Here is a 26,718-nt window from a genome sequence, read left to right as displayed (position 1 = left end):
TTTTGGTCACAATAACCGTGAGGTTAAATTTTCATACCGTGACAACCCTAGTTGTCATCTAATGTTGTCATTATTATGATGAAGATGAACAAAACAACAGGAGTCTCCTCCTCAGCTCAGATCAACCCCATGATGCAGGTATCTGGCTGGAACAGGTGAGCATCACAGTAAATGAGTGGAGCAAACTGAGCTTTAAATATGTTGGTTTTATGCTCTTTTTCTGCTCCAAAACATGAAAGTTAACAGGTGAGATGTTGCATTTTCATTTAAGATAAAATGATATTTTTATTTTGTTGTTGGCCCGTGAGAAAATATTTAACTTACAGTAAACAGGAACTGGAAAGGCTGCAGATAGATGAATAGAATAGAAAATCCCTTTATTGTTCCTCAGTGGGGAAAGCTAGACGTCACAGCAGCGATGACACTTATTACAGGAGAGAAAAAGGAGAATATAATGTAAGAAAAATGAATAAACAACAAGAAAACATAAATCCTGAATAGATTTTAAAAATGCTGAATATACCACAAGTAATGAATACCACTGATGTGTTTTATTTAAAATGGACTTGTTCGTGTGTAATTTGGTTATTCCACATTCAGTGTTAATGCAGAAATATGTTTGTTTCCAAATTAAAAGGTTCAAAATTGCATAAATGTTGATAAAGAAAATGTGCAAATTTGCCGTCACTTTAAAAAAAAATATTAAGTTTGGCCCGCGACTTCGTCCCAGATTTTCATTTCGGCCCAGTGTGAGTTTGAGTTTGACACCCCTGCTATAGAAAATGGCTGGTTATAAATTGGGTATGAACTTTATTGGGTCCTCTTGTGTTTTTCCTGTTGGCAGAACATGCCCAAAACTACTTCCCCAGAAGGCATCCTAACCAAATACCCAGATCACCCTAAGTGGCTTGAAATGTGTTGGAAATACTCTTAAACATGTTTTTGTAAAACGAATATGAATATGCATGAGTTCAGCTGGTTTGGTGGGTCTTGGTTGAAAAACAGTAGGGTGAACTAGCATATTGGTTGCCGTATTGACACATTTGTTAGGTTTCCTTATCCTTAATTCCCTGTCTCATGTCCGTGAGACTTGCATCATACATCCACAACAGTTCTCTACCTGTTTGTCAGTGTCTCCTCAGTCTCTCAGCTAACTACAGAGTGCTGCCCAGAACTTTCTCTAATGTGCAAACCTAGACATGTCTGAAACATGTCTGTATAGTAAAACTTTATTTCAAGTTTCTCGGGTCTAAATTCCTTGGGTTTGAACATGCAGCTTTTATGGAGCTCATCAGTGCAGCTTTCCTCCGCCTTGTCTTTTTTTTCCTCATTAAAGCTGGAAGATGGCAAGAAGTAGCAGACCTGGGTTCTCATCTATCAGACATTGCGTAGAATACTTACTAAAACCGTACTTAAGCTCAGCAAAAAAATATGTACTTACGCCAAGTAGGTTTGTGACCTATACAACATGGAGTACGCACAGCTGCACACAATCTCCGCTTCATACATCGGAGACTAACGAAAATGTTTCTCAGCTGCATTTTAGTCACATCCCGCCCTCACCACGCCCACTTACTGCCATAAATAGTCAGTGCCTTGTGGATGTCATGCATATACATAAGCCGACTGTTGCAGCGCTCCGCCAATGACGATGGCGACCGTAGATCAAGGCAGATCAAGGAAGCACAATTTCACTGAAGCAGAAATTGAGGTACTTGTGGGGGAGGTGGAGAAATGAAAGGAAGTGCTTTTGCAAAACAAATAAGAGAAAATCCACAGAGTGGTGCAGTGTTGCTGAAGCCGTCAATGTTGTGAATTCTTCAGAGAGATCTGTGGCAGATATTAAAAAAATGGTCCGATCAGGATTCGATGCCCAGATTCCCGGGTGAAAGTCACGCACGCTAACCAGTCAGCCAAACGGAGATCTCCCTTGTCCAAGTAGCCAGGGCGCATGATAAATCGGGTCACAGTGACAGGACACACACTGTCACAGACGCATGACATTCTGTCTCAATCTGTCTCCTTGCTGATATTCTGCATTCCGTATTCTGCGCATCAGGCTGTGTGTGTGTGTGTGTGTGTGTGTGGGTGTGTGGGGGGGGGGGGGGGTCTTATTCTGTGTGAAAACAAAGCAGTACAAGTGATAAAGCTGCAGGATTTCATAATTGTATCCTTCTCAGCAGCAGCACTGCAGGTGCTCTCCATGTCCAAATTGTGCGTAAGCAAGGTCCTTAGTCAACTTAAAGTTGTGCACATTTTTCTGCTAAGTTTTCTTTCATAAATCCCGAAGTTTGTGTGGAATGTTGCTTACGCAGTTTTCTGACCCCGTTTTGTGTGTAAGCAAGCTTGATAAATGAGGCTCTTGAATAGTAGCTGGATTAGAAAGACAGAAAATGAGGGAGACTGAGTGAATGGAAGAAATAAGTATTCCAAGCTCCACTCAACCCATATACCCTTAGAGGTGCCCGATTAAAAGTGACGGCAGTGAAAGGCCTTGATTATTAAAGCTACTCAGATTTACCAAAACCTTTTAGAAAGGGTGTGGTGGAGAATATTTATCTATACATCAATCAGTCAATCAAACTTTATTTGTATAGCACTCTTCATGTACAAAAAAACAGCTCAAAGTGCTTTACAGGTTAAAATCACCCCATGTAACCCATAATCCCATCATTTCCCCAAAAATATAAAAATAATTATGACAGTTGCACCCCCATCCCACCACCCATTTCCTAAGGAACACGCACACACACACCCATACACACACAAACAACAAATACACACATGCACACACACAAAACTTAATAAAAAAACAAAAATACATCATAAGTTAACACTAGGCCGAGTTCAGATGGGTTAGGGAACGAATGACACGCCATCAGGTGAGCCATCTGCCTTGGTAGTAGTCGATCGACGGCAGCAACCAAGGCACCAACCCAGGGCTCCCAGGGAGGTAGGGCAAAAAACCCCACCACCGCCTAAGCACATGATTGATTAGATTGTTAGTCAAGCTTTATGTTGCTTTTTAAATCTTATTGAACTGATTACATTTTTCCTGCTAAGCTAAATATTTTGCTAACACAACCATCTCAGTGAGGAGGACCTAGTGACCAATATGGTTAGCCATTAGCCAAAAGTTATAAAGCACACTTTTCAAAAGAACACAGGTCTGCTCTATGTACCTTCTCATAAACCTTCATGGTGTGTGTGTGTGTGTGTGTGTGTGTGTGTGTGTTTTCATTCATTCAGTGAAACTAGAGTCATTCCCAGTAGATATAGCTTTCAGGATACCATTCATATATAGAAACTCCACTCCCTGAGCACAATACACTCTTTCATCTTGTTTTCCTTAAGTCAACAGTGCAGCATTTTATGGTTTTGCAGGTTTTCCTCCCAGTGTCACGCATCACTGCTCCGTCTCGCTTCCCCACTCCTTCAAGATCACTCAGATGTGAGGGGAAGGGTCATTCTAGTACTGATCTTATTGATTGTCCGCTTTAATGTAAAGCCGCCTATCTGAGGCAATGTTTGAGTCTTATGTTGAAGACCAATACTTGCTGCTATTTCTATTCTCACTTTTAGGGCGGAGCTTCAACTTCATTGTGGGCCATATCAATATCACAAAGTACCTAAGGACCTGCCAAGTCCTTGCAAGACACAAAATAGTCATTTTAGGTTGAATTTAATATTTGTCAATCTAGTATTATCACTAGGATCACAGGGAGCTGGTGTCCAGGGGTCACCAGGTAAGAGGCGGGGGACACCATAGACAGGTCTCTAGTCCATCTCTTGGTCTGTGGGAGAAAACCGGAGTACCCTGAGACAAAACATGCAGGGGGAGATCATGCTAGCTCAATGCAAAAAGGCTGCAGCTGGGATTTGAACCTGCAACCTTTTTGCTACAAGGCAACAGCGTTACCAAATGTGCCATCATGTATTTATTTTGTCTTTGTACTGCTCAAAACGATGCCTTCATTAACCCCTTAGCATTCCAGCGTCCTGGCCATGGGACAAACCCCCATTGCGCTCAATAACCTGGAAATCTAAGGGGTTCTTAGAAATCTTAACATAAAAAATGTTAAAAAGCGTTGCTGGAAAGACAAAATGTCATTGTTTTAGAAATGTAATTGGAGGGCTGCACAAAACCAGCCAACAGGCCACAAATGGCCAATGGGCCACACTTTGGACATGCGTGCAGTCTGGGCATAGCTCTTCTGCACTTTTTAATTTCCTCAATACTATTAATATAATCAATTTTAAATATTTGTTCTGTAGTGTGACTCATCAAGACAAAACATGCAGCGAGTTTAGTGTTTTGATTTGAAAGCTTTACTCGGTAACCGCCCTCAAACCGAGCTCAAGCTTGTAACTGAGGCTGGTTGCTCCTCTGTGCTGACACTTAAGAGACTTCTATTTCTAGCCCATCAACCAAGATCTGGCACCTTTGGGACTGCTTTCTCTCTCTGTCTCCATCTCTACCCTTTCTCTTTGATAGAACATTTCCATACATGTAGATAACAAGATAGTCTAGATACAGCTGAGCGGTTCAGATAACAATCATCATTCATGCCAGAAGGTCAGGAGTCTCCTAGAAACGTCTAAGTGGGAAAATAAAAATGAGAGAAGAGAGGCTGATCAGTTTCTTATTCGACATCTTTGTGTGGTTTTGAAGTTCCTCTTTACCCTCAGCTCCATGACTGCTGTGCTTGCCCAGTTCTCCCTCTGACTAACCGCTCTTCTTTTTCCTACGCTCCGTTTCTCGTTTATCTCTCTGTCTATAATAATTGTACGTTTCCTTAGGGCGATTAGTAACATTTTACATTTTCTTTCTCCGTATTTAGTTCTTCGTGTTGAATGAGAACTTTTGAAATGTGGACAGCGAGGGTCTATTTCACTGTTGGCTGTGGTGTTGGTGTACGTTGGCTCTAAACAAACCCTGAAAGCAACCAAATTGATATCAACCGGCTTTTGTGGCTTTCTTTTATCTTTAATTGTGAACGTTTCCATTGCCTCTGAACTCAGACTTAATATTTCTGTTTTTAACACGTTATTCTTGTTGTTTGTGTGTTGTAGACACCAGTGTCCCAGAGAGAGACAGGAAGACGGAGGACGACTTGTTTCTGGAGCAGCAGGGGAACGTGAGGAGGAAAGAGGAAGATGCCCAAACCGGTTGGTACCTGATGTTCTGATTAATGTGGGATTATTGAGATGACCAATCCTATAAAGAGTTCCTGTCCTCGCTGCTGTTGCATAACACCACCTGCTGCATTCCTTACGACTGATTTTAGGAAGTGGTTTATATTAAAGGACAGATTTTACCGTTTTTGGGTCAAAAAGGATTCTGGATAGGGAAATCTGGAAAAAGAAGGTTGATAATTATGACATCTGCTTTGTGTAGCAGCTTGTGTTCGAGAAGAGCTTGGAGTTTCAGCCCTTTTAAAATTTGTAACCATAAATGTAAGAAAATTAGATAGTGGCGATGCTAAACTGCTCAGTGGTTTTATTTGAGATTTGCAGTGGCCGGGCTGAATTCCTGCTGTCTTCCCACACACCGTTTCGGAAGCCAAGAGGAACAATCTGCAAACTGATTTCAGTTTTTAATGTTCAAGTAATGAGCTGTTCTGGTTTACTGAGTTGGACTCCGGAAGCACACAGTGCTCATCAGATTTGTGCGATGGTTCGGTTGATTCGATGTAATTTCTGTCAAAACAAGAGTTTAATGATCACTTTCTAAAAAAAAGATTTGTTCTGATTCGAGTCCAAAGTTAATATCTGAGGCCCTGTCCACACGTAGCCGGGGATCTGCCAAAACGTAGATATTTTTCTACGTTTTTGCCTGTCATTCACACGAAAACGGATCTTTTTAAAAACTCCGGCTAAAGTGAAGATCTGCGTTTTCTCTGTTTTGGGTGTCTGCGTGTGGACGGACAAAACCGGAGTTTTAAGGTCCGCAACGTCACTTTCCGCGACAAAAAATGCTGACATCACGTGTGCGACCTGTGTTTACACTAGCCGGCATCACGGAAGCCTTGAGAGCTGCGCTCTGTCACTACCCGATCCATCAATCGTCCAAGCGCTTTTTGCTTGTTTGTTTTTGCAAGCGGAATTACTGCTCCTTGCGGAAGACCACAGACGAAGGACAAGGTTAAGAACGGGGGAAGTACTGCCGCCTACAGGTCTGGCATGTCCTTAACAACGTATTTATCCGGGTACGTGTGGACAGAGTTTGTTTTTAAAACGCGGTGGTGTGGATGCAAGTTTTTGGAGGGGCGGATATTCGTTTTTAAAAAACCCCGGCTACGTGTGGACTAGGCCTTAGTTACGCAGAACTTGCTTAGCTTTATATTTATACCTGTAACTGAACTGAGATGAGGTTTTAGAAAACCACGTTGAACAGCTAATGAAACAACACATATGTAACATTCCACTACAAATATCATCATCTTTCAAGACATGTGCAATATTACTACTACTCTCGTTATAATGTGCAATAATCATCTTTATTTACAATTGCTGTATACTCTTGCGTGTTGTCTTGTGTGCTACTGCTGCTATCTTGCTGAACCTGAGCCTTTGCAATAATGCTATTTCCCCACTGTGGGACAATTAAAGGTATTCTTATTCTAAAGCTGAAGTGATTAGTGAACATCGCTGTGGGGACTTTAGTTGTGTTGTCTGCACACGCCAGCCGCTCACACACTTCTACTGATCCTGCCAGGGATTGTACTGAACAAGCGCTCCATCAGTCTCAGTAATGGAGAGCTTGGCAAGGCCCAGTTCCTGGAAAGAAACTGACATTATGTGATGGGGGGGAGTAGCAAGAGGAAGAAAGGTGGAAGTGATGGAGAGGAGTGAAGGTAAAAGAGCTGGAGTTCAGCTTTATACAAGGTTTTAAGCAATTTAGGATCGCGGCCGGGTGGTACTTATTTATTTCAGTCATTTACCCTCTCAGGCTCAAAATAAGTTTTGATAAAAGGACGAACAACTAAGTCCTTCAGGGGTACTTCTGAGTTTAAAAATGCTCATCAAATACGTATGTGGAGTAACCAGGTAGGTAGGTTTTAACTGTTGCAAATCAGCAACGCCTGCCTCCAGAGGGTTAAAATCTTAAACATGCGCTGCAGTATACCGTTTCACTGCTTTACAGGCTGTGATGCTGTCTTAGCTGCAACATATACGTTGGCAAATAAATAAATAAAACAACTTCCATCCATGTTTTCATCTGCTTATCCAGGGCAGAGATGCCCAAACTATCCTCTCCCCAGTGACCACCACCAACAGGAAAGTGTTCATAAAATACAGCCGAACACAGACGCTTACATCATTTTATTCAAGCTATTTATTAAAATAAAGAAATGCCCTACATCTTGCCCAAAAAGGCTTTACACCTTGTACATCTTGTTGTACCCATCTTGAACTGCAGACGTTGCTACACATTTATACAACTACAAAAAAAAAAGCAGCTGAAGAAGAGTTTACAGGAAGTGCACACTGTAGGGAGCCTAAGGCCCAGTCCCAATACTCGCACTGCGCCCTGCGGTCTTCAGCAAAGTGCACTTGTCTTTGAGTGCGTCGTACACAAGTGTGCAAATAATTGCCGAATTGAGACAGGGAGCGTTGCACCATCGACTGCGACGTATGCCGGAATGCTGGTCGCTGTGATACTTTAAAAAAAACATTTATTAACAATTTTCAACCAAAACATTATTTGAAATACATTTACATTCACTGCTGCTCAGTCTAAACTATTCAGAGGATTAATTAATCATCCTAAAATGAACTACTTTAATTTGAAAATACATATTTTCAGAAAAGGCACTTGAGCCCTTTCTGCTGCAGCAGTGGATTGTGGGTAATACCCTTCACAGGCTACTTTGATGCAGACTTGGGTAAAGTACAGATCAAAGCTGCAAAAGGGGCGTGATCAACTTCTGCACCTGAAAATCGGGACACCCTATGCACTTTCACCCCTGGCTGGGTTTGTGCAAGTGTGGAAGTACGAGTGTTGGGATTGGGCCCTAAGTCTCCTTCCTTTCCGTTCGGCTCATGGGTCCCTGGAAGAACTAAAAATGAGTGCAAGTCAACGGGGCTAAAAGAGCTATTTATACTATCTACGTATATTTATTTATTTTTAGCTATTTATATTTATACTAGTCCACTGTGCCTTACGCCCTGGATCACACATATGTTGTACTTCTATTTAAATAAAAAGTAATGATGTGTGTTTCGACCACGCCTGTCACGTACTTTGAGATTCATCAGCTTGTAAACGTTCTTCATTCCAATTACTACAAATCAGATGTCGGTCACCACAGAATGTCCTCTCCCCTAGCGTAGTTGCTACTTACCAAATGGCCAGATGTATGCTGGTTCTTTCCTCCTGAAGGAAGGATTTGAAATTTGTTGAACTTACAGCCATTTTTCCTCAGTTTTTCTCCATGTCTGGTTTGATGATGTCAATTGGTAGTCCTGGATGTATTTTCACACAAAACCTGAAGTAACTTTTCTCCCCGTTCAGAAAAAAGCATGTTCTTGGTATCAACATGTGTCTTTAAATTTCACAGACATATGTGAAATCCATGGCACATAACAAACGGGGTTAGAAAATGGCGTTTTTAGCCCCGTTGACTTGTATTCGTTTTTTCGTTCTTCCGGGGACCCGCGGTGCGAATGTTGAATAAGCTACGGTCATTACTGCAGGCCTTGATGCTCAGTTCCGATTTTTTGAGTAAATCAGATTTTTTTGTGTGGCCGTTCACATTATGACTGAAATGCGACATCAAACTCTCCATGGCCCCAAAGCGACCCGAATGTGCAGAAGACACAAAGTAACACTCAGTGGAGTTGGAACCAGGAGAGGCGGAGTTGTGATCTGAAGAGCATCACTGACAGTTCCTCCCCAGGATCAGGATCGCACCTGTCAAGTCTCCCCCCCCAAACGGAGACTGAGACCAGTGAGACGCTTGGCTCTTCAGCGGTACCTCCTGTTCTCATGCTCTTCTGTATTTTTAATTCCATAACGTCACAGGATGTCCAGAGAGACCTCTGACTCCTTCTGTCAGCGCTTCTCCTCAGCAACGTCAACACACGACGCTCACCTCCGCTGACTCAGTGATGTAGAAGGCGGATTTAATGCGACATGACTGTTTAGACTGCAGTTGCTTTCAAAAACATCAGATATGCATTGGAATCAGTACCACATATGAAAGTGACCTGTGTTGAAAAAAATAAAATCTAGGCTGTTCAGACTGTCATAAAAATCAGAAATGGGTCACATGTGGGAAAAAATATCAGATTTGATGCACTTTTGCCTGCAGTGTGAACGTAACCATAGGCTCCCTGTTGCAAGCTAAGCCACTTTGTTGCTATATTTACCAATATCTACATTCCTACCCTCACCTTTGATCATGAGCTTTGAATGAGATCACGGATACAAGCGGCCGAAATGAGTTTTCCCCGCATGGTGGCTGGGCTTTCCCTTACCCCAAAATTCCTTCTATCTCCGCTCCGCTCCGGCACGAACTCCGCAGCAAAATTGGTCCCGTTGTAGTCAATCAGAGCTGTTCCACTACTGCGGCCGTGCGGCGCAGTGCGCCGCCCGCCGTTCCACCATCCGGCAAAAATAGAATCGATCCTATTTTTGCCGGACACCGGAGCACCTCCGCAGTCAATGGACAGAAATCACAACCGCCCAACAGGAAAGGGAGCAAGCACAACTTCCATTATTTCACAATAAATCGATAAACAAAAGGCGTTTTTTTGTTTCATATGCACAGGTTTAACAACTTTTAACAACTATCAATGGCGGTTGAACTTTAAATGCACACAAATAAGCCATAAATACAGTTTCTACTATTAAAGTACTCACCCTTTGTTGATCCAAACACTGCTGATCTCTCAACACAAATGATGGGCAGATTAAACAGTTCATTTCGACGCTTCTCCCACACAACGGGTGTTTGGATCTAACTTCCGCATTTATTGCTCGGACTGTATCGCAAGATCTCGAAAATCCCGCGCATGCCTGTTTGCGCACCTCAGGTCTCCGCACTTGGGTGGAGCTGTTATAGAGCAGGTACAGTATAATTTGAGTTTGGAAGCGAGCGGCGGAAAGCGGGGGCGGAGCGGAGATGGTGTAATTTTGGGGTTAGAGATAGGTGAGAAGCTCAGTCATCCGGGAGGGGCTCGGAGTAGACCCGCTGATCCTCCACATTGAAAGGAGCCAGTTGAGGTGGGTCTGGCATCTGTTAAGGATTAGGGCTGCCACAAAGTACTATTTTAGTAGTCGACTAATTGTGTCATTCATAAAAGTTTAGCTTATTGTACCAGGATGCTTTAATATACCATCATTAGCGTCTAGTCTGAAGTGTGATCAGCTATGTGCCATCTAATAATAAAGACAACATGATAGCTTATCAGACAACTTTTTATTAACTTTGTAACCGTTTATTATAGGGCTGCACAATATATCGAAAAATTATGGTCATCGCGATAACAGGACCTGCGATAGGCCCATCGCAAAACACGGAAAAACAGCGATAAATGTTTGGTTCAAACATTTCCATCCGTGTCATACATCAGCTTTTTGTAAACCAGCTCTGTTTTTTACGTTGAAGTATTATTTGACCAATCAAATGTAGTCCTTCTGATATGCGGCCAATCAGATGGTTCCATTCACGTAATATGCCCGCCCCCTACATAGACCCTTTTGGAAAGCAACACCTGAACAGAGTGTGCGGCGCTGTTCCCTTGTTCGTCATGCTGGCTCAGAACAATGAACGCACTTTGTGCTGAGGTTTCTGGAATCAGCGCTGCTTTCAAACGTGAACGTGAGTCCGCTCGGTGTCGTTAATCATTTTTACCAGACTGACTCCGACATGTGTCGGTGAACCAACCCACCTGCATGTCACTAGTGTTCCACCGGGTGGTGATGTTAGCCCCAGGCTCCGGTTAGCTTCCAGCTAAAAGGCTACAGCACTCTCCTCCCAGTCCCACCCTGCTAAAGAGGGCCTGGAAAAGTTCCCCCACACATCAAAGTGATTTTTCATTTATGAGCTTTTATAACCTTGTTAATCAGGATAGTTGATTTGCTGCTACACATAAACTGTCAGTCAGAAGCTCTGATAGCCGGTTATCTTAAGAGGAGCTAGTTCAATTTGTTAGCTTGTTACCAGAATCATAAGCTGCGTTTTCATGTGCCTAATTTCCTCAATCCGATTGAAATCTTGGTTGATCGGAATTTCCGAATCTCTGTTCACATGGACACGAACTGAAATGATCCGATCATGCCGTGCGTACATATGCACCAAGCATTTAATCCGATTAAATAGGTTGAGCATGCGCAGAGTTGCCTTTCACGAAAGAAAAATTGTAAACAAACGCCATGAAACGAAAAGAAAAATGTAAAAACAGAAATAACTATTCTTCCTGCTTTCCTGATCCATTTATTCAATTTAATATTTTTATTTAGCTCATAGAAGTTACGTTTTCTTCAGTGAATAACTGCAGATATATGCTTTGCTGCATTTTATTGTTGATTAAAATAAGGGAGGGTTATGTCTGCCTCTTGATCAGCTGGTCCGCAGGTCTGAATTGACAGCTGTTGAGCTGCGCTGCGGCACAGAGCGGGGGTGGGGGGTGGGGTGGGGGGGGTTAGCCTCATGTTTTATTACTGAGCTCTGTTGTGGCTTATTATTAATAACATGTGACGATCAGCTGAAACTGTTGAGAAAAATCTGTTCAAACAAAATAACAGAAGATGTTCAGAAAGTTTAGAAGCCTGTGTTCATCATTAACTAACTGCATCTCAGGTCATCTGCGTTTACGTGCTTTTAACGAACACGGACTTTACTGTCGTCCAGAGTATTTAACCGATGACGTTTTCCTACCCAACATCAGCCTCCAATCAGGTCTGTAAAACCCAGATTATCCTGTGTTCTTTACAAGCGTGTCTCCATCACCTGCTGCAGAAGCTGCTGTGTTCAAGGCTGACAGAAACGGGGATCCGTGCGCTGCAACCCCCACGATAAACCTGCGTATTTCCAGTAAAGATTTGAACATCTTTGTCGAATGATTTGTGCAATAATCAGATTTTTATTTTACTTCCACAAAATGCAAGTTCTGAATTAAATATTACTGAAACGGGACGGCTTGTTGTCGGATTTAAAAGCCGCCGCTTGTTAATTACACCGTCATTTTTGAAGTCAGGCAGTCCAAATGACAGCGGAGAGGCCCGCTGGCTGTTGCACACATGCGCAGTGGGCATTGTTTTACCCCAACAATCCGAATGGCTGTGCACATGCACGTCAATCGGAATGAAGAACGGAATAAACCACCTCTCTCAATCGGATTGAAATTTCAATCCGATCGGGCCGAATCGGATCAGAATATTCTGATTGACATGTTTACATGCAGAATTTTCAATCTGAATGGGCATTCTATCTGATTAAATATGCGCATGTAAACGTGGCTATAGTTGCAGTTTCATCATCTGAGCTGCTTTTTAAAATCTAGGTAAACTTGTTCAATTTGGGGTTAAAAACAAACGTTTTCACATATTTTCCATGTAGTTTTTTTTGTCAGTTCCTCTTCTGAAAGGTAGACAATTGTTTTTCTCTTTCCCTCAGAAAATCTTAATATTCTCCTAGTTTGGCCCAGCACAGTTCACTTCCCAATTGCAGCAACAGCCTTATATCATAACCACATAAGTGGAGAAAATGTTCAGTAGCAATGAGAGAATTTGCTGTTGCATTTAAGTGATGTTAACTTTTATTTAACATTTAAACTTATTTTCAGATTTTTTTTATTTATTCAAAAACCCTGGTAAGGGATGTTTTTCTGTATTTGGAGCATCAGAAAAAGTTTTATGGTGGAGGTGATGTTTTAAAGTCACTGAGGATCTGCATGCATGCAGTTAGTTGTTTTGCTGCTAATACAGTAGCAGGTGCAGCTGTCATGACTCCCATCCTTCACCCTCCTCCACTTCCTCATTATACCTTCATTCAGCTCACCTGGTTCCTCTCACCAAGCTCCAGCCAAGCCCTGCTTTCCCCAGCAACCTGTCAGCTTCAATCAGCTCCATTCATTCCACCTGCTCCTGTAATCAGCCTCATCCCATTCACCTGCTTCCCCTGCTATAAAAGAACCAGCCATCCAGTCAACAGATGCCAGATTATTACAGCCTTGCCAGTAGTTCTCCAGCCATCCACCCTGCCTGATCTTTGCCTCTGGACCTTGTTTTTTTGCCTGACCCCTGCCTTGCTCTCTGCCTGCCACTTTGACCTTAGCCTGCCTCTGAACCTGCCTCTGCCTTGCCCTCCAGGTACCTCTGCATTAAATAAAGACTTTTTAATATATTTTTACTGTGTTGGCGTCTTCACGGGTCTTCTGAACTCGGTTCATGACAGAATAATCTGGCCAAAAATCTGACCCAACGCTGACACAGCACTTGGAGTATTTTTTTTCTTCTTTTTTTTCATCGTACCTGTCATGGAGGATCTCACGCTCCTGGAGTTTATGTAGCTAGAGAAGGAGCAGGAGTCACCGTTCTGGGGAACGCGGCTGGCCATCAGGTCAGAGCCACGCAGAGGCTCCACTCCTCTGTCCAGGCCTGCTGCAAACGTCTTGTGCAGCGGGTTCATGACCACGCCGCTCCAGCCTCAAACCCCTCCTGTCAGGTCACGACGGCGGCGGTCCCGGAGGTTTTCTGGAGCTGATAAGAGGGTTAATCCTTCTCCCGTGCTGGTGTCGGCGGGTTCCACGGACGGCACCTCATGTTCTGCTTCTGGACCGGTCCCGACGGAGGAGATTGTTCAGGGGATGATGCAGATGGTCGAGGAGGCTGTGTGGGAGGTCTTTGCCAAGCCAACCTGCCCCCACTTACGTCTGCGGGCGGCTGATAGGTTAAATGTCATCTTCTCCACCCATCCAGAGTTGATAGCGGTCCCAGCACTTGGTAATTACTACCTTTATGTCCGGAGGGTATATGGGTCTGCACTGAAGGATGTTGCCATGGAGGGTCTGACCTGCTGTGAGAGGTGGTCACCTTCCCCAGAACCCTCCAACGTGTCGCATCCTGCTCCGGCGGTGGTCCCGGTGGACGCATCGCATCCTGCTCCGGCGGTGGTCCCGGTGGACGCATCGCACCCTGCTCTGGCGGTGGTCTCTGAGGACGCATCGCACCCTGCTCTGGCGGTGGTCTCTGAGGACGCATCGCACCCTGCTCTGGCGGTGGTCTCTGAGGACGCATCGCACCCTGCTCTGGCGGTGGTCCGGGAGGACGCATCGCACCCTGCTCTGGCGGTGGTCCGGGAGGACGCATCGCACCCTGCTCTGGCGGTGGTCCGGAAGGACGCATCTCACCCTGCTCTGGCGGTGGTCTGGGAGGACGCATCTCACCCTGCTCTGGCGGTGGTCCGGGAGGACGCATCGCATCTTGCTTCGACGGATGAGGTCCAAGAGGCCCCGGCCCAGCCTGTCCAAGGGGCTCCGGTGAAACCTTTCCACGAGCCTCCAGTCCAAGGGTCGACACCTCCAGGCTCTGAAGAGGACCTCTCCTGCCCCTGCTCTGAAGAGGACCTCTCCTGCCCCTGCTCTGAAGAGGACCTCTCCTGCCCCTGCTCTGAAGAGGACCTCTCCTGCCCCTGCTCTGAAGAGGACCCCTCCTGCTCTGAAGAGGACCCCTCCTGCTCTGAAGAGGACCCCTCCTGTTCTGAAGAGGACCCCTCCTGCTCTCAAGTTCCCCAGTCTCAAGTTCCCCAGTCTCAAGTTCCCCAGTCTCAAGTTCCCCTCAAGTCCCAGAGTCTGTGTATCCTCAAGTCCCAGAGTCTGTGTCCCCTCAAGTCCCAGAGTCTGTGTCCCCTCAAGTCCCAGAGTCTGTGTCCCCTTGTAGTCTTAGTTGTGGTCCAGTTTCCCCTCGTAGTCTTAGTCGTGGTCCAGTGTCCCCTCGTGGTCTTAGTCGTGGTCCAGTGTCCCCTCGTGGTCTTAGTCGTGGTCCAGTGTCCCCTCGTAGTCTTAGTCGTGGTCCAGTGTCCCCTCGTAGTCTTAGTCTTAGTCTTGGTCCAGTGTCCTCTGTCACCACACTCCCACGGTCCCGGCTCCTGGTTCCCCGTCGCCGGCCCCCCAGACTCCCACGGTCCCGGCTCCTGGTTCCCCGTCGCCGGCCCCCCAGACTCCCACGGTCCCGGCTCCTGGTTCCCCGTCGCCGGCCCCCCAGACTCCCACGGTCCCGGCTCCTGGTTCCCCGTCGCCGGCCCCTCAGACTCCCACTGTCTCGGCTCCTGGTTCCCCATCGCCGACCCCCCAGACTCCCACTGTCTCGGCTCCTGGTTCCCCGTCGTCGGCCCCCCAGACCCTTCCGGCCCTCCTTCCTGGTCCCCCTCCTCCCGCCCTGCTCTGGCCCTCCTTCCTGGTCCCCCTCCTCCCACCCTGCTCTGGTTTCCTGTGGGCGTCTGGTATCCGCCCTTGAGGGGGGGGTTCTGTCATGACTCCCATCCTTCACCCTCCTCCACTTCCTCATTATACCTTCATTCAGCTCACCTGGTTCCTCTCACCAAGCTCCAGCCAAGCCCTGCTTTCCCCAGCAACCTGTCAGCTTCAATCAGCTCCATTCATTCCACCTGCTCCTGTAATCAGCCTCATCCCATTCACCTGCTTCCCCTGCTATAAAAGAACCAGCCATCCAGTCAACAGATGCCAGATTATTACAGCCTTGCCAGTAGTTCTCCAGCCATCCACCCTGCCTGATCTTTGCCTCTGGACCTTGTTTTTTGCCTGACCCCTGCCTTGCTCTCTGCCTGCCACTTTGACCTTAGCCTGCCTCTGAACCTGCCTCAGCCTTGCCCTCCAGGTACCTCTGCATTAAATAAAGACTTTTTAATATATTTTTACTGTATTGGCGTCTTCACGGGTCTTCTGAACTCGGTTCATGACAGCAGCTGCATATTTTTGCAATAAAAATGTTATGCTGTAATGGAATTCATGCATTAGTTTTTGTTTGCTTTGAATCCAGAGCAGACGTCACAATTCAGACGACATTAACACTGCATACTTTAGTATTTGTTCATTTATCATGATTAATATTGATATCGCAATATTAAGCACTGTTATTGAATTTCGCAGCTTTTCCTAATATCGTGCAGCTCTAGTTTATTACAAATTCTACAGTCAGATGGAGGTTGGCTCCTAAAACCAAAAATAAAATGTGCACAGAAATGACTTGTGTTCCCAAGAGGCATGGTGGCAAGGTTGAAGCGCTTTATCTTCCAATCAGAACTCAGGAAATGGCAGCACACACCAAGGTACACCTCTGTAGCACGACTGGTCCACACATCAGTAGTCAGGGGACCATCGACAGCTCTGACTGTCTCCCGTAAAAGGAGAGTTTCACTTTACTGAGTTTGATATCGACAGGCCTTTCTTTTGAATCTGTATAATGCTCCCAAACTTTTGAGCTACATTGCCGACTCGCCATGTTTTCCTTCTCCGGTGATGAAGACTGAGCTGGTTGGCCATCACTGCACATGCACCTCAGAGCTAAAGCGGCGGCTGAGCAGAAAGGCAGGAAGCAAACGCCGAACGTGCCGCAGCAGGTGAGATTAAAAGATGTTTATAAAATTAGGTCTATTTTATTTGTTAATGTCGTCGTGACAAGTCGACTAATCGTGGCAGCCCTAGTCGGGATTCCTCCTGGACGCCTCCCTGGTGAGGTTTTACTGGCACATCTAACTGGGAGGAGGCCCAACGAAGACCTAGGTCACCTGGAGGGACAATACCTCTTGCCTGGCCACGGAACACCTTGGGATTCCCCCAGAGGAGCTGGCCCAAGTAGCTGGGGAGAGGGAAGTCTGGGCCTCTCGCGACCCAACTCTGAATATGCTGTTGAAAATGGATGGATGGATGGCGTTATGATGCATTTTTCTGGCAACAACTGTAACACTATCATTTCTTAACGCCGGTTGAGAAAATTTGCATCAAACCTGCATTCGCCCCAAATGCAACCAAAACACCGCATGTGCCTGATGGCCAGCACAGCCCGTCTAAGACTATTGGTTAGTGCTGACAGGTGCTCAGTTCATATTGCAATGAGCTCTATGGGACGGGGGCGGGCTTAGCAAAAAAAATAAAAAATAAAATCTGTTTCCGGCATTATATCGCAGTACATAAGACAATCACTTGTATGGATTTCAGAAAAATCTTACACAATCCCTGAAAGGGAAAACTCCAGACAGCAGTTTTAATGTCTGAACATCTTAGGGGTGTTCTTGCTGTGTCTTTGTAAATCCATGCTTTCGTTCTTTTTTAAACACAGAAACAGTTTTGTTTACCTGTTTGTAGCTACAGTTTTGCCGACAGCTGCCGGCTTCTTCAGGCTGACGCTGATGGTGGCGCGTCACATCCTTCTCCGTTTATCAGAAAGGAGTGCGAGAAAGAGGCAAATCGTAAACACACAAGAGCAGCAAAAGAAAAAGCAGAAAGTACAATAAAAAAGTCAGCCGTAACAGATCATTGCTTAAGAGAAAACCATATAATGGACTGGGACAACACACGGATCATAACCACCGAACAACAAAAATACAAAAGATGGATCAAGGAAGCAATCGAGATAAGGAGACGTGGATGTGGGACCATGAACAGGGACGACGGAGTTTACACGCTGGACCACGCATGGGACTGCATCGTCGGAGAGGGGAGAGCGGGCAGTAGAGGGCGACAACGTCCTCTGCTGCCCGCAGATAAATGGAGAAGGAAGTGACGCGCCACCATCAGCATCAGCCTGAAGAAGCCGGCAGCTGCCGGCGAAACTGTAGCTACAAACAGGTAAACAAAACTGTTTCTGTGTTTAAAAAAGAACGAAAGCATGGATTTACAAAGACACAGCAAGAACACCCCTAAGATGTTCAAAGAGAAATACGGACAACAAGGAACGAAGGACTTCCGCCGTTTGGAACGATTACACCAGAAACGCGCACGTCTAAGAAACCACCTTCGCTTCTGTTTAAGATGCCGGGACGAAAACATCACACCCATAAGCCTACAGCTGAAAACATCGATCCGGACCAAGACAGCACAAAATATAATAGAAAGAGCACAGAGAGCACTGCGCAAGGAGAGGATAAGGAACGTCATAACCAAACAGAGGCGTGTGGAGGACGAACTGGAAAGAGGACACCTGGACTTAAAAAGGAATTACAAACTTGATAAACAAATGGAGGAACTAATTAAAGGACACATGATGGAAAAACAGGAAAAATAGTTCATAAAAGTAAAAGAAAGACACATAAAGAAGTTAAACAGACTCATAAACAAGAAAAAGAGGGGAGAAATACAAGGCAACTCCACACCAAACTCATGGGTATGTAACATTTCACAATACAAACTAACAGAAGCAGAAGAGAGCATATTAAAGAAAGGTTTAAACTTTGCAGTCACACCAAAAGAAATACCATATGATGAATTTATTGTAGCAACAGAACTAGCATGTCAACAGATCACAGATGAGGGAAAGAAAGCAGAACTCAGAAATAACATAGTTGGGATATTAAAAAACAGCCAAATTCAACACAGCAATATTACAAAAGAAGAACAATCAGCCATGACAGCTTTATCCAAAAATGAACAGATAATTATTCTACCGGCAGATAAAGGAAGAACCACAGTAGTTATGGACAGAGAAAAATATAAACAACAGATGAAACAGATGCTAGAGGACAAAAATACATATGAAATACTTAAAAAAGATCCAACAGAAAACATTAAGAAAAACATGAAAAAATTACTGAAGCCAATGCACGAAAAAGGCAAAATAACAGAAAAAATGTACAAACACTGGATTCCCACAGCAAACATAACACCAAGAATATATGGAACGCCAAAAATACATAAACAAAACACCCCACTTAGACCAATAGTTGACAGCATAGGTACACCAACATACAACATGGCAAAAGATATCAGCAGAATAATCAGCCCGTTATTAGGAAATACAGACCAACACTGCAAAAATAGTATAGAATTGGCAAAAGAACTAAAGGAAATTACAATAGAAGACAACGACATACTCATCTCACATGACGTCACATCTCTGTTCACAAAAACACCAACCCAAAAAACCATAGACATAGTAGTTAACAGAATCAGACAAGACAAAACTTTACACAAAAGGACAAACCTCACAGCAGATGACATAGCACAACTGATAGGACTGGTAGCTAACTCCACTTACTTCACATACGAAAACACAATATACAAACAACTGGAAGGCTTCGCCATGGGTAACCCGTTATCAGCCACCCTGTGCGAATTTTTCATGGAAAACCTAGAGCAAAAAGCCATAGCCACCGCCCCCCCAAACTGCAAAATAAAACTATGGAAACGCTACGTGGATGACATACTGGAAATCATACCAAAAGGTCAAACAGAAACACTAACACAACACTTAAACAATATTGATGACACGGGCAACATAAAATTCACTTATGAGTTAGAAACAGAAGGCAGCATAGCATTTATGGATATGAAAATCACCAGGCAGACCGACGGGACCCTAAACATAAACACATACAGGAAACCAACACACACAGACCAATATTTATTATGGACATCAGAACACCCCACCATACACAAAATGTCAGTAATCAGAACATTATATCACCGAGCAAACATAATAACAGAAGAGAGAGACCGTAAACAAGAGGACAAACACATACAACACGCTTTAAAGACCTGCGCATACCCGACATGGGCAATAAACAAAGGAAAACAACAAACAAAAACAGAAAGCAAAGAACAACCCAAAAAAAGAACCAGAAACCCAGAAAGACAAGAACCAAAACCAGTGATAACCCTACCATACATCAGAGGCATAACGGAAAAAATAAGAGCAACAATGAAAAAACACAACATAAACACACCAACAAAGCCATACACAACAGTTAGAAACAGACTAGTACACCCAAAAGACAAAACATCAGCTGGACAAAAATGTGGAGTCATTTACGAAATCCCATGCAAAATATGCAATAAAACATACATAGGAGAAACCGGACGCCCACTCAATACACGGACAATAGAACACAGAAAGGAGTGCGAGAAAGAGGCAAATCGTAAACACACAAGAGCAGCAAAAGAAGAAGCAGAAAGTACAATAAAAAAGTCAGCCGTAACAGATCATTGCTTAAGAGAAAACCATATAATGGACTGGGACAACACACGGATCATAACCACCGAACAACAAAAATACAAAAGATGGATCAAGGAAGCAATCGAGATAAGGAGACGTGGATGTGGGACCATGAACAGGGACGACGGAGTTTACACGCTGGACCACGCATGGGACTGCATCATCGGAGAGGGGAGAGCGGGCAGTAGAGGGCGACAACGTCCTCTGCTGCCCGCAGATAAACGGAGAAGGAAGTGACGCGCCACCATCAGCGTCAGCCTGAAGAAGCCGGCAGCTGTCGGCGAAACTGTAGCTACAAACAGGTAAACAAAACTGTTTCTGTGTTTAAAAAAGAACGAAAGCATTGTTTTAATGTCTGTTGCAGTAATACACACAGGCAGTTATGCAGACAGATGATGATGTCGGTTAGCAACTTTTAGGACCACCAGTAGCCCCTTTCCTTTCTGAGGAGTTGCAACTGAAGTTTCACCTTTTCACAAATCAGGAATAAATGTACAGAAGAGTTTTTGGGGGGAATACTGGTTCATGTTGTAACGGTGTGACTGCACAACCCTAGTCTACATTCTTCCTTTTAACGAGTTCTTTATGAAATAAAGCACTGTGACTGGTTTAGCGTTGGTGATTAGCTGCTTTGTTTTAGGAAGCGTTCAGAGAAGAGCTACAGGGTTAGTAATGAAGATGGTTCGGCGTAGGACCGAACAGGAGCGCAGGAGAAAGTTGAAATAATGGGCCAAAGCTCAGATTATCCATAGAAACCAACACAAAGAGGATTTGGGAGAGGACTGAATGACAAGCACTTTGTTCGTATCCAGTCCAGAAAAATGACACCCATTCCTCCCTTGAAGGGAAGCCCCGCTCCAGTTACATTAGACTGCACTTTGACATTAAGCCCAACGTTTGGATAGTGAAGCCATCAGATCCCTTCACTGCTCTGTCTGCCTCCTCCTTATAGCACGAACAAACTAAAATGTCACTTGGATCAGAGTGTTGGGCTGAGTTGCCCCTGCAGGCTCCGCTTGATGATCCTTGGATGGATGAGCTAGCTCTGCTCCATTAGCTTGTACCTACTGAAGAACATCAAAAAGATTATAACGCAAATGTTTTGTTACATAAAGTTTCATTCTGCAGGCCTTAAAACAGAAACAAGAAAACAGATTACAGGAAAGTGAGCTGGAGGCTAAAACAGAGTTTATTTAGCATCTAATCCCGCTCCATGCTGTGTTTTACAGAAATGTGAAAATGCACCTCCTCCATGTCCCTAGCTCCCGCTGTAAATCCCGCGGGGAGCGCGCCTTTTCAGTTTGTGCACCGAAGCTCTGGAACCGCTTGCCCCTCCTGATCAGACTCTCTTCCTCTCTTTCCCTTTTTAAGTCTCGTTTAAAAACTCACTTTTATTCTTTGGCTTTTAATTCAGTCTAACTTATTCTCTTTCTCCTCTTTTCGATTTGAATTACTCGATTTTATTGGATTTAGTTTTTATTTTTGATTGTTTTTATTGTGTTTTTGTTCAGCACTTTGGTCGTCTCTCATTCCGTGTTTAAATGTGCTATACAAATAAACTTGGTATGGTAAATGTGAAGTTTTAAACGTATTTGTATGTTTCTGAAAAGATGCTGTACATGTTTAATCTAGGAATAAGTTTATATGTGTGTTTAATGTTCTGCGTCTTTGCTGAGATGCTACCTGTGAACACCTCGGCATTCTTCATCTAAATCAAAGCAGAATTTTTATGCTTTTGAGATTGTGAAAGTTCAGATAGGAAAGAGACCCGAGACAATAAAAGGAATCTGTTTTACTCACTCCTTCATGAACAAGCACCCTGCAGGCAGGAGCGAAGATCCCATTTCATTTTTGGGGGGGACAATAAACAGTAGAATTTCAGGAGTAATTTGGGGGGTAAAGAAAATGGTTGTCTCCTGCTGTTTTGCACCCTGCAGGCTTTACCGTATTTGTAGAAACCGTTTTAAGGTGCATGATTTCCTGTATGTTGGGCGTGTTTGTGTAGATTTAGGTTTGAGCGAGACAAAGGAGTCCCCGAGAGGGTTTCTGTGTGTGTGTGTGTGTGTGTGTGTGTGTGTGTGTGTGTGTGTGTGTATTTAGTAGTGATGCACCGATATGAAAATTTTGGGCCGATATCCGATATAAAGATCACTGTTATGACTGATTACTGATGTTTGCCGATACCGATGTTCTGACATTAATGCTCCTAAAATCAGCAGATTTTGTATAGAATGAAAACGATTAAAGCAGATTTTACGTTATTATGCACACACACACCACACATTTATGCTTCTGAGATGATTACATTCACTGTTCACATGACTAAACATTTACACATCACCCCCCTCACCCTCTGAAACAGGCAAACAAATGGAGACAAGATGGAAAAAATATCGGTTGTTAATATGAGCCCGGTTTTATTTATCGGACCGATACCGATATTGATGCCGATATATTGTCCATCACTAGTATTTTGTGTATTTTTATGTATTCAGTGACAAGTGTGTGTGTGTGTGTGTGTGTGTGTGTGTGTGTGTGTGTGTCGGGGCATTTTAATCCGGGGTGTGAGATGTGGTGGGATGTCGTACATTATTGATGTATTGCTGCGTTATGCACATGTTGCCCCTCCTGACGACGCTGTCCCCTGAGGACCAGGGGCTTGTGGAGGGAAGGTGGAGTGACTCTTTGCTGGAGGCTTTAAATATTTCAGAGGCCTATTTTCATCAATATAATGGAAATTATTCAAGTCACTAAATCTAATTAGAGGGGGGTGTGAAGTTCAGCGCTGCCCCACCGCCTCTCATCAGCCGGCATTACATTTACTAGAACATATTAGACTGTCTGTTATCATATAAAACAGCCAATATTAACTTGTAGAACTGCATAAACATGCATATTGATGCCAATCTCCAGATGTGGTACCGAGGAGGTTTGTGTTCTACCCCCAGACTGGAACTGTGGAATAATGGCTTTGTTTGGGTTCAGTCATGAGAACATCATGCACACTCTTGCTCAACCATGTCGTGTTAGTACTGTATTTTCCAGACTATAAGCCGCTACTTTTCCCCCACGCTTTGAACCATGCGGCTTATAATGAGGTGCGGCTTTACTGAAGATTTTCCTTCACCTGCAGGGGGCGCTTTAGCAGAAAGTGAAACAGGTGGAAATCGAAGAAAGTGCTCATTTTAATTTAGCATACGCAAGCAGCTGGCACGACGAAGAATTTTTTTCAAATCCATACCCCCTCATCATGGTAACTACACGTATGAGTTCATATGTTGCCGCATTTAAGTTGAAGGCCATCGATCTGGCAGTAAAGGAGGGAAACAGTGCTGCCGCACGTCAGCTTGGCATGAATGAATCCAAGGTTCGACGCTGGAGACGGCAGCGGCAAGAACCCATTCAAGCCATCTTCACCCGGGATGATGACAGCAACACGGACAGCGACACTGACATCGCCACAGAAAAGGTATGTGACGAAGCTCTTCTGAGGCTGTTCAATTCCGACACTGAAGAAGAGGACTTTAATGGCTTTAGTGTGCAAGAGGAAGATGAGAGCGAATGACTTCTTCTGGTAGGCAAGTGTGTTTTATTTACTAACCAGGCATGTTTTGTGTGCAGTTTTTATTTTCTAATCATCCAGGGCTTATTAATGCTGTGTCAGCGCTGTTCTTTTCTTCTAAACATGCAAATTACCGGTAATAACGTGTCAGTTCTGTTTTTATTTTATAACCATCCAGAAATGTGAATGCTATCAGTGCTGTTTTCTAAACTTGCAGGCACGTTCACCCGTGTTTAAAATTTGTTTTGTTGAATTAAAACAACAACGAAAAACCTCCGTGTAGCGTCTTTCTGTCTAATTATCTTATGTTATGGCCATACATGCGCCGGAGACCTGCATGTGGCTGCTGCGGCACGGCTTGTATTCGAGTGCGGCGTGTGTGTGTAGAAAACCTTTTTTTGTTGGTGCGGCTTATATTGAGGTGCGCTCTATAGTCCGGAAATTACGGTACTCTGATTACATGCTGAGTGACTACTACAACTTTACATAGAGCTCAGTGTGTGTCAACATAACTGAGAAAAATGGAAAACTTCTTGTGTGAAAATAATTTAATTAGCAGTTTTATGTTGTTTGCCTTTTATTTCAGACAGACTATTTCCCTTTAAGCTAGTGCTGTGTAGCTTTTTTGGTTCTGCTCTGTGTATAATTTTATGTTCCTGTTTTGTTCTTGCTGATAGATTATTTTCTGCACAGCTGAAGAGAAGCTGTCCCATCTCGTCTCTCATCCAAACCCACCCACAAGTCTTTTTTAATTTTCTGAAAGACATCAGTTCCATGACGCATGAGGCTAAACAGCAGATCTTACAGGATTTTCACATTAAAGCCACCGATGCAGCTATTTTAAAGTCTCGCTTATTAACACACAATTGTCAAGACCCAAAGCCCTTAGGTTAGAAAAGAGCAAAAGAAGGACGGCTGTCTAGAATAATGAAGAGACAGACATTTGTTGATGAATAAACACCGGGATGGAAACATGAGGAGAGAAGAGGACGAACCAACATGGCAGCAGCTGTGAAAACACTAGGTGATGAGAAACTGATAACAGACGTGGTGAGGAAGGCCCTGGTTGCCTTTAACGTCTTTTTTAACCTGCTTATAGCCACCAACAGCTTTTAATTATGACTGAGTTTCTACCCAGCAGCAGGTGGGCTGCATTATGTGGGTGGCCTCTGCCTGTACACACTAGTATTTAGCTGTCACTACTTGTTGTGAAGAACATGGAGGCACCAGAGGATACCGAGAGCCACAAACACACCCTTTGTTGTCCTGACACTTCACAGAGCCAATGTTTCAACATAAAGGCTCATTTACACTAAAACAATAGTGTGTGTGTGTGTTCACATAAACAAACACTGAAGAAAACCCTTTGTGCAGCTTTTGTGCATTAATACTAGACTAAGTTTGCTGCCTTTAGTTTTTTGGGTCAGATGTTTCTATACTGAACAATTAAAACGATAATTCGTGATATTTTGTTCACCGTGCACTATAGATGGTCCAACCCGCCTATTATATGCTTAAAGGGACATTATGGAAGTTTGACAGCCAAAACATTTATAGAAATAATAAATGTCTTCTTCATACATTCTTCTGCAATGCCCTGGTCCTGTAGAACGAGCCCTGGCATTTTTACTGTGATTGCCTGTTTTTCTGTTAAATCACAGAAAAAGAGAGCTGCTCGGGCCGAGCAGGCTGCTTCATGCGCGTTCACACTCAGGCATAGCCCGTAGCATTTGCTATCTGTAGCTTTAGCAGCAGAGAGAGGCAGTGCCAACTCAGCGACTTTGTCGCTGTTCCTAACGCCTAGTGACAAAGCTAGCTACATTTCTGAGGACCCTTAGCTACTTTCTGTAGAACTTTCTTCTAGATATTTCCTGCAAATTAGCAACAAAATAGCCATTTTCGCTCCCAACTGTTCTTTGGTTTGACTTTGTTTCAGCTGTCATCAAGGATATAAAAGTTACAGATACTGTGAATATTACTAGAGTGTAGCTCACCTTGTAAGATGTCTGACTCTCATGCAGAAGACCTGGGTTTGTTTCTGGATGTGAACATAGTTCATTTAGAATTTCTTTTTTACATTAATGGTATATTTTTTTACAGTAAGATGCCCAAATTTTTATTTGAGACTCGCCGAACGGCATTGAATTCACAGATAAAAAAGATGCGGGTTCAACTTTCATTTTGGAAAAAAGTTTCAAGCAAGGGAAGGGAATGATCTGAGCATGCAGGAGGACTGACCCATCTTAAACCTTTGTCGGCTGTGCTGAAGAGAAAGGTACAGAACCAAATTATTTAATTAATTAGCTGCACGTTCTCCTGTCCTCTGTCCTCCGGGCCACACCCACCCACCCACACACACACACACACACACACACACACACACACACACACACACACACACACACACACACACACACACACACACACACACACACACACACACACACACACACACACACACAGGACTGTCTCAGCTGTTATTTTCATTAAGGAGTGTGCATGCGCGCCTCGTGCACGAGGCTACTATTGAAGCTGCCGTTACGCTTTTGGCCTTAGGGGGCAATCGCAAGCATAATAATTCAGAAGTCAGTAAAGTCCCTTTAATGAATGAAGTTCCTATCTCTCTAATAATCATAATTACAGCTCTAGGCTCCCAAATGTATAATTAGAATAGAGTAAATATTCATTTAATGTCAATACATATTGCTGCTCTGATTGTTTTTTCCTGTCATAAAAAGGCAGATTTTTAATTTATTTCTTCAATTAATTATAAAAAAACATTGTTAATAACCAGATAAGGACCAATAATCAGCCCAGCGGCAGTTGCTCAAAGGCAATAACACAAAGTAATGAATAGTTTGGAGAAGACAAACATATAATCCTTCCTAAATGGTCAAACTGGTAGAGGATATCACGCATCTGTTTTGTTTTGATGTGCCACTATGAATGACTGTCATGGAAACACATTTTATGTTTA

General features: G+C 43.9%; 1 protein-coding gene across 3 annotated transcripts in view; it reads left to right on the top strand.

The window, feature by feature from the left end:
• LOC107389636 (radixin) overlaps positions 1 to 26,718 on the top strand; it is an 88,281-nt gene that overhangs the window by 23,626 nt on the left and 37,937 nt on the right. For all 3 annotated transcript variants that reach the window (XM_015965876.2, XM_015965875.2, XM_070544075.1), the window contains exon 2: positions 5,074 to 5,169. In XM_015965876.2, the coding sequence (XP_015821362.1) occupies positions 5,158 to 5,169 (12 nt within the window). In that variant the 5' untranslated portion in view covers positions 5,074 to 5,157. The remainder of the gene's footprint in view (positions 1 to 5,073; positions 5,170 to 26,718) is intronic.

The sequence above is a fragment of the Nothobranchius furzeri genome, chromosome 14, assembly GCF_043380555.1.
Source record: "Nothobranchius furzeri strain GRZ-AD chromosome 14, NfurGRZ-RIMD1, whole genome shotgun sequence".
Classification (NCBI taxonomy): domain Eukaryota; kingdom Metazoa; phylum Chordata; class Actinopteri; order Cyprinodontiformes; family Nothobranchiidae; genus Nothobranchius; species Nothobranchius furzeri.
Note: the sequence above shows the minus strand (reverse complement) of the source record. Positions and strands in the feature narration are given on the sequence as shown.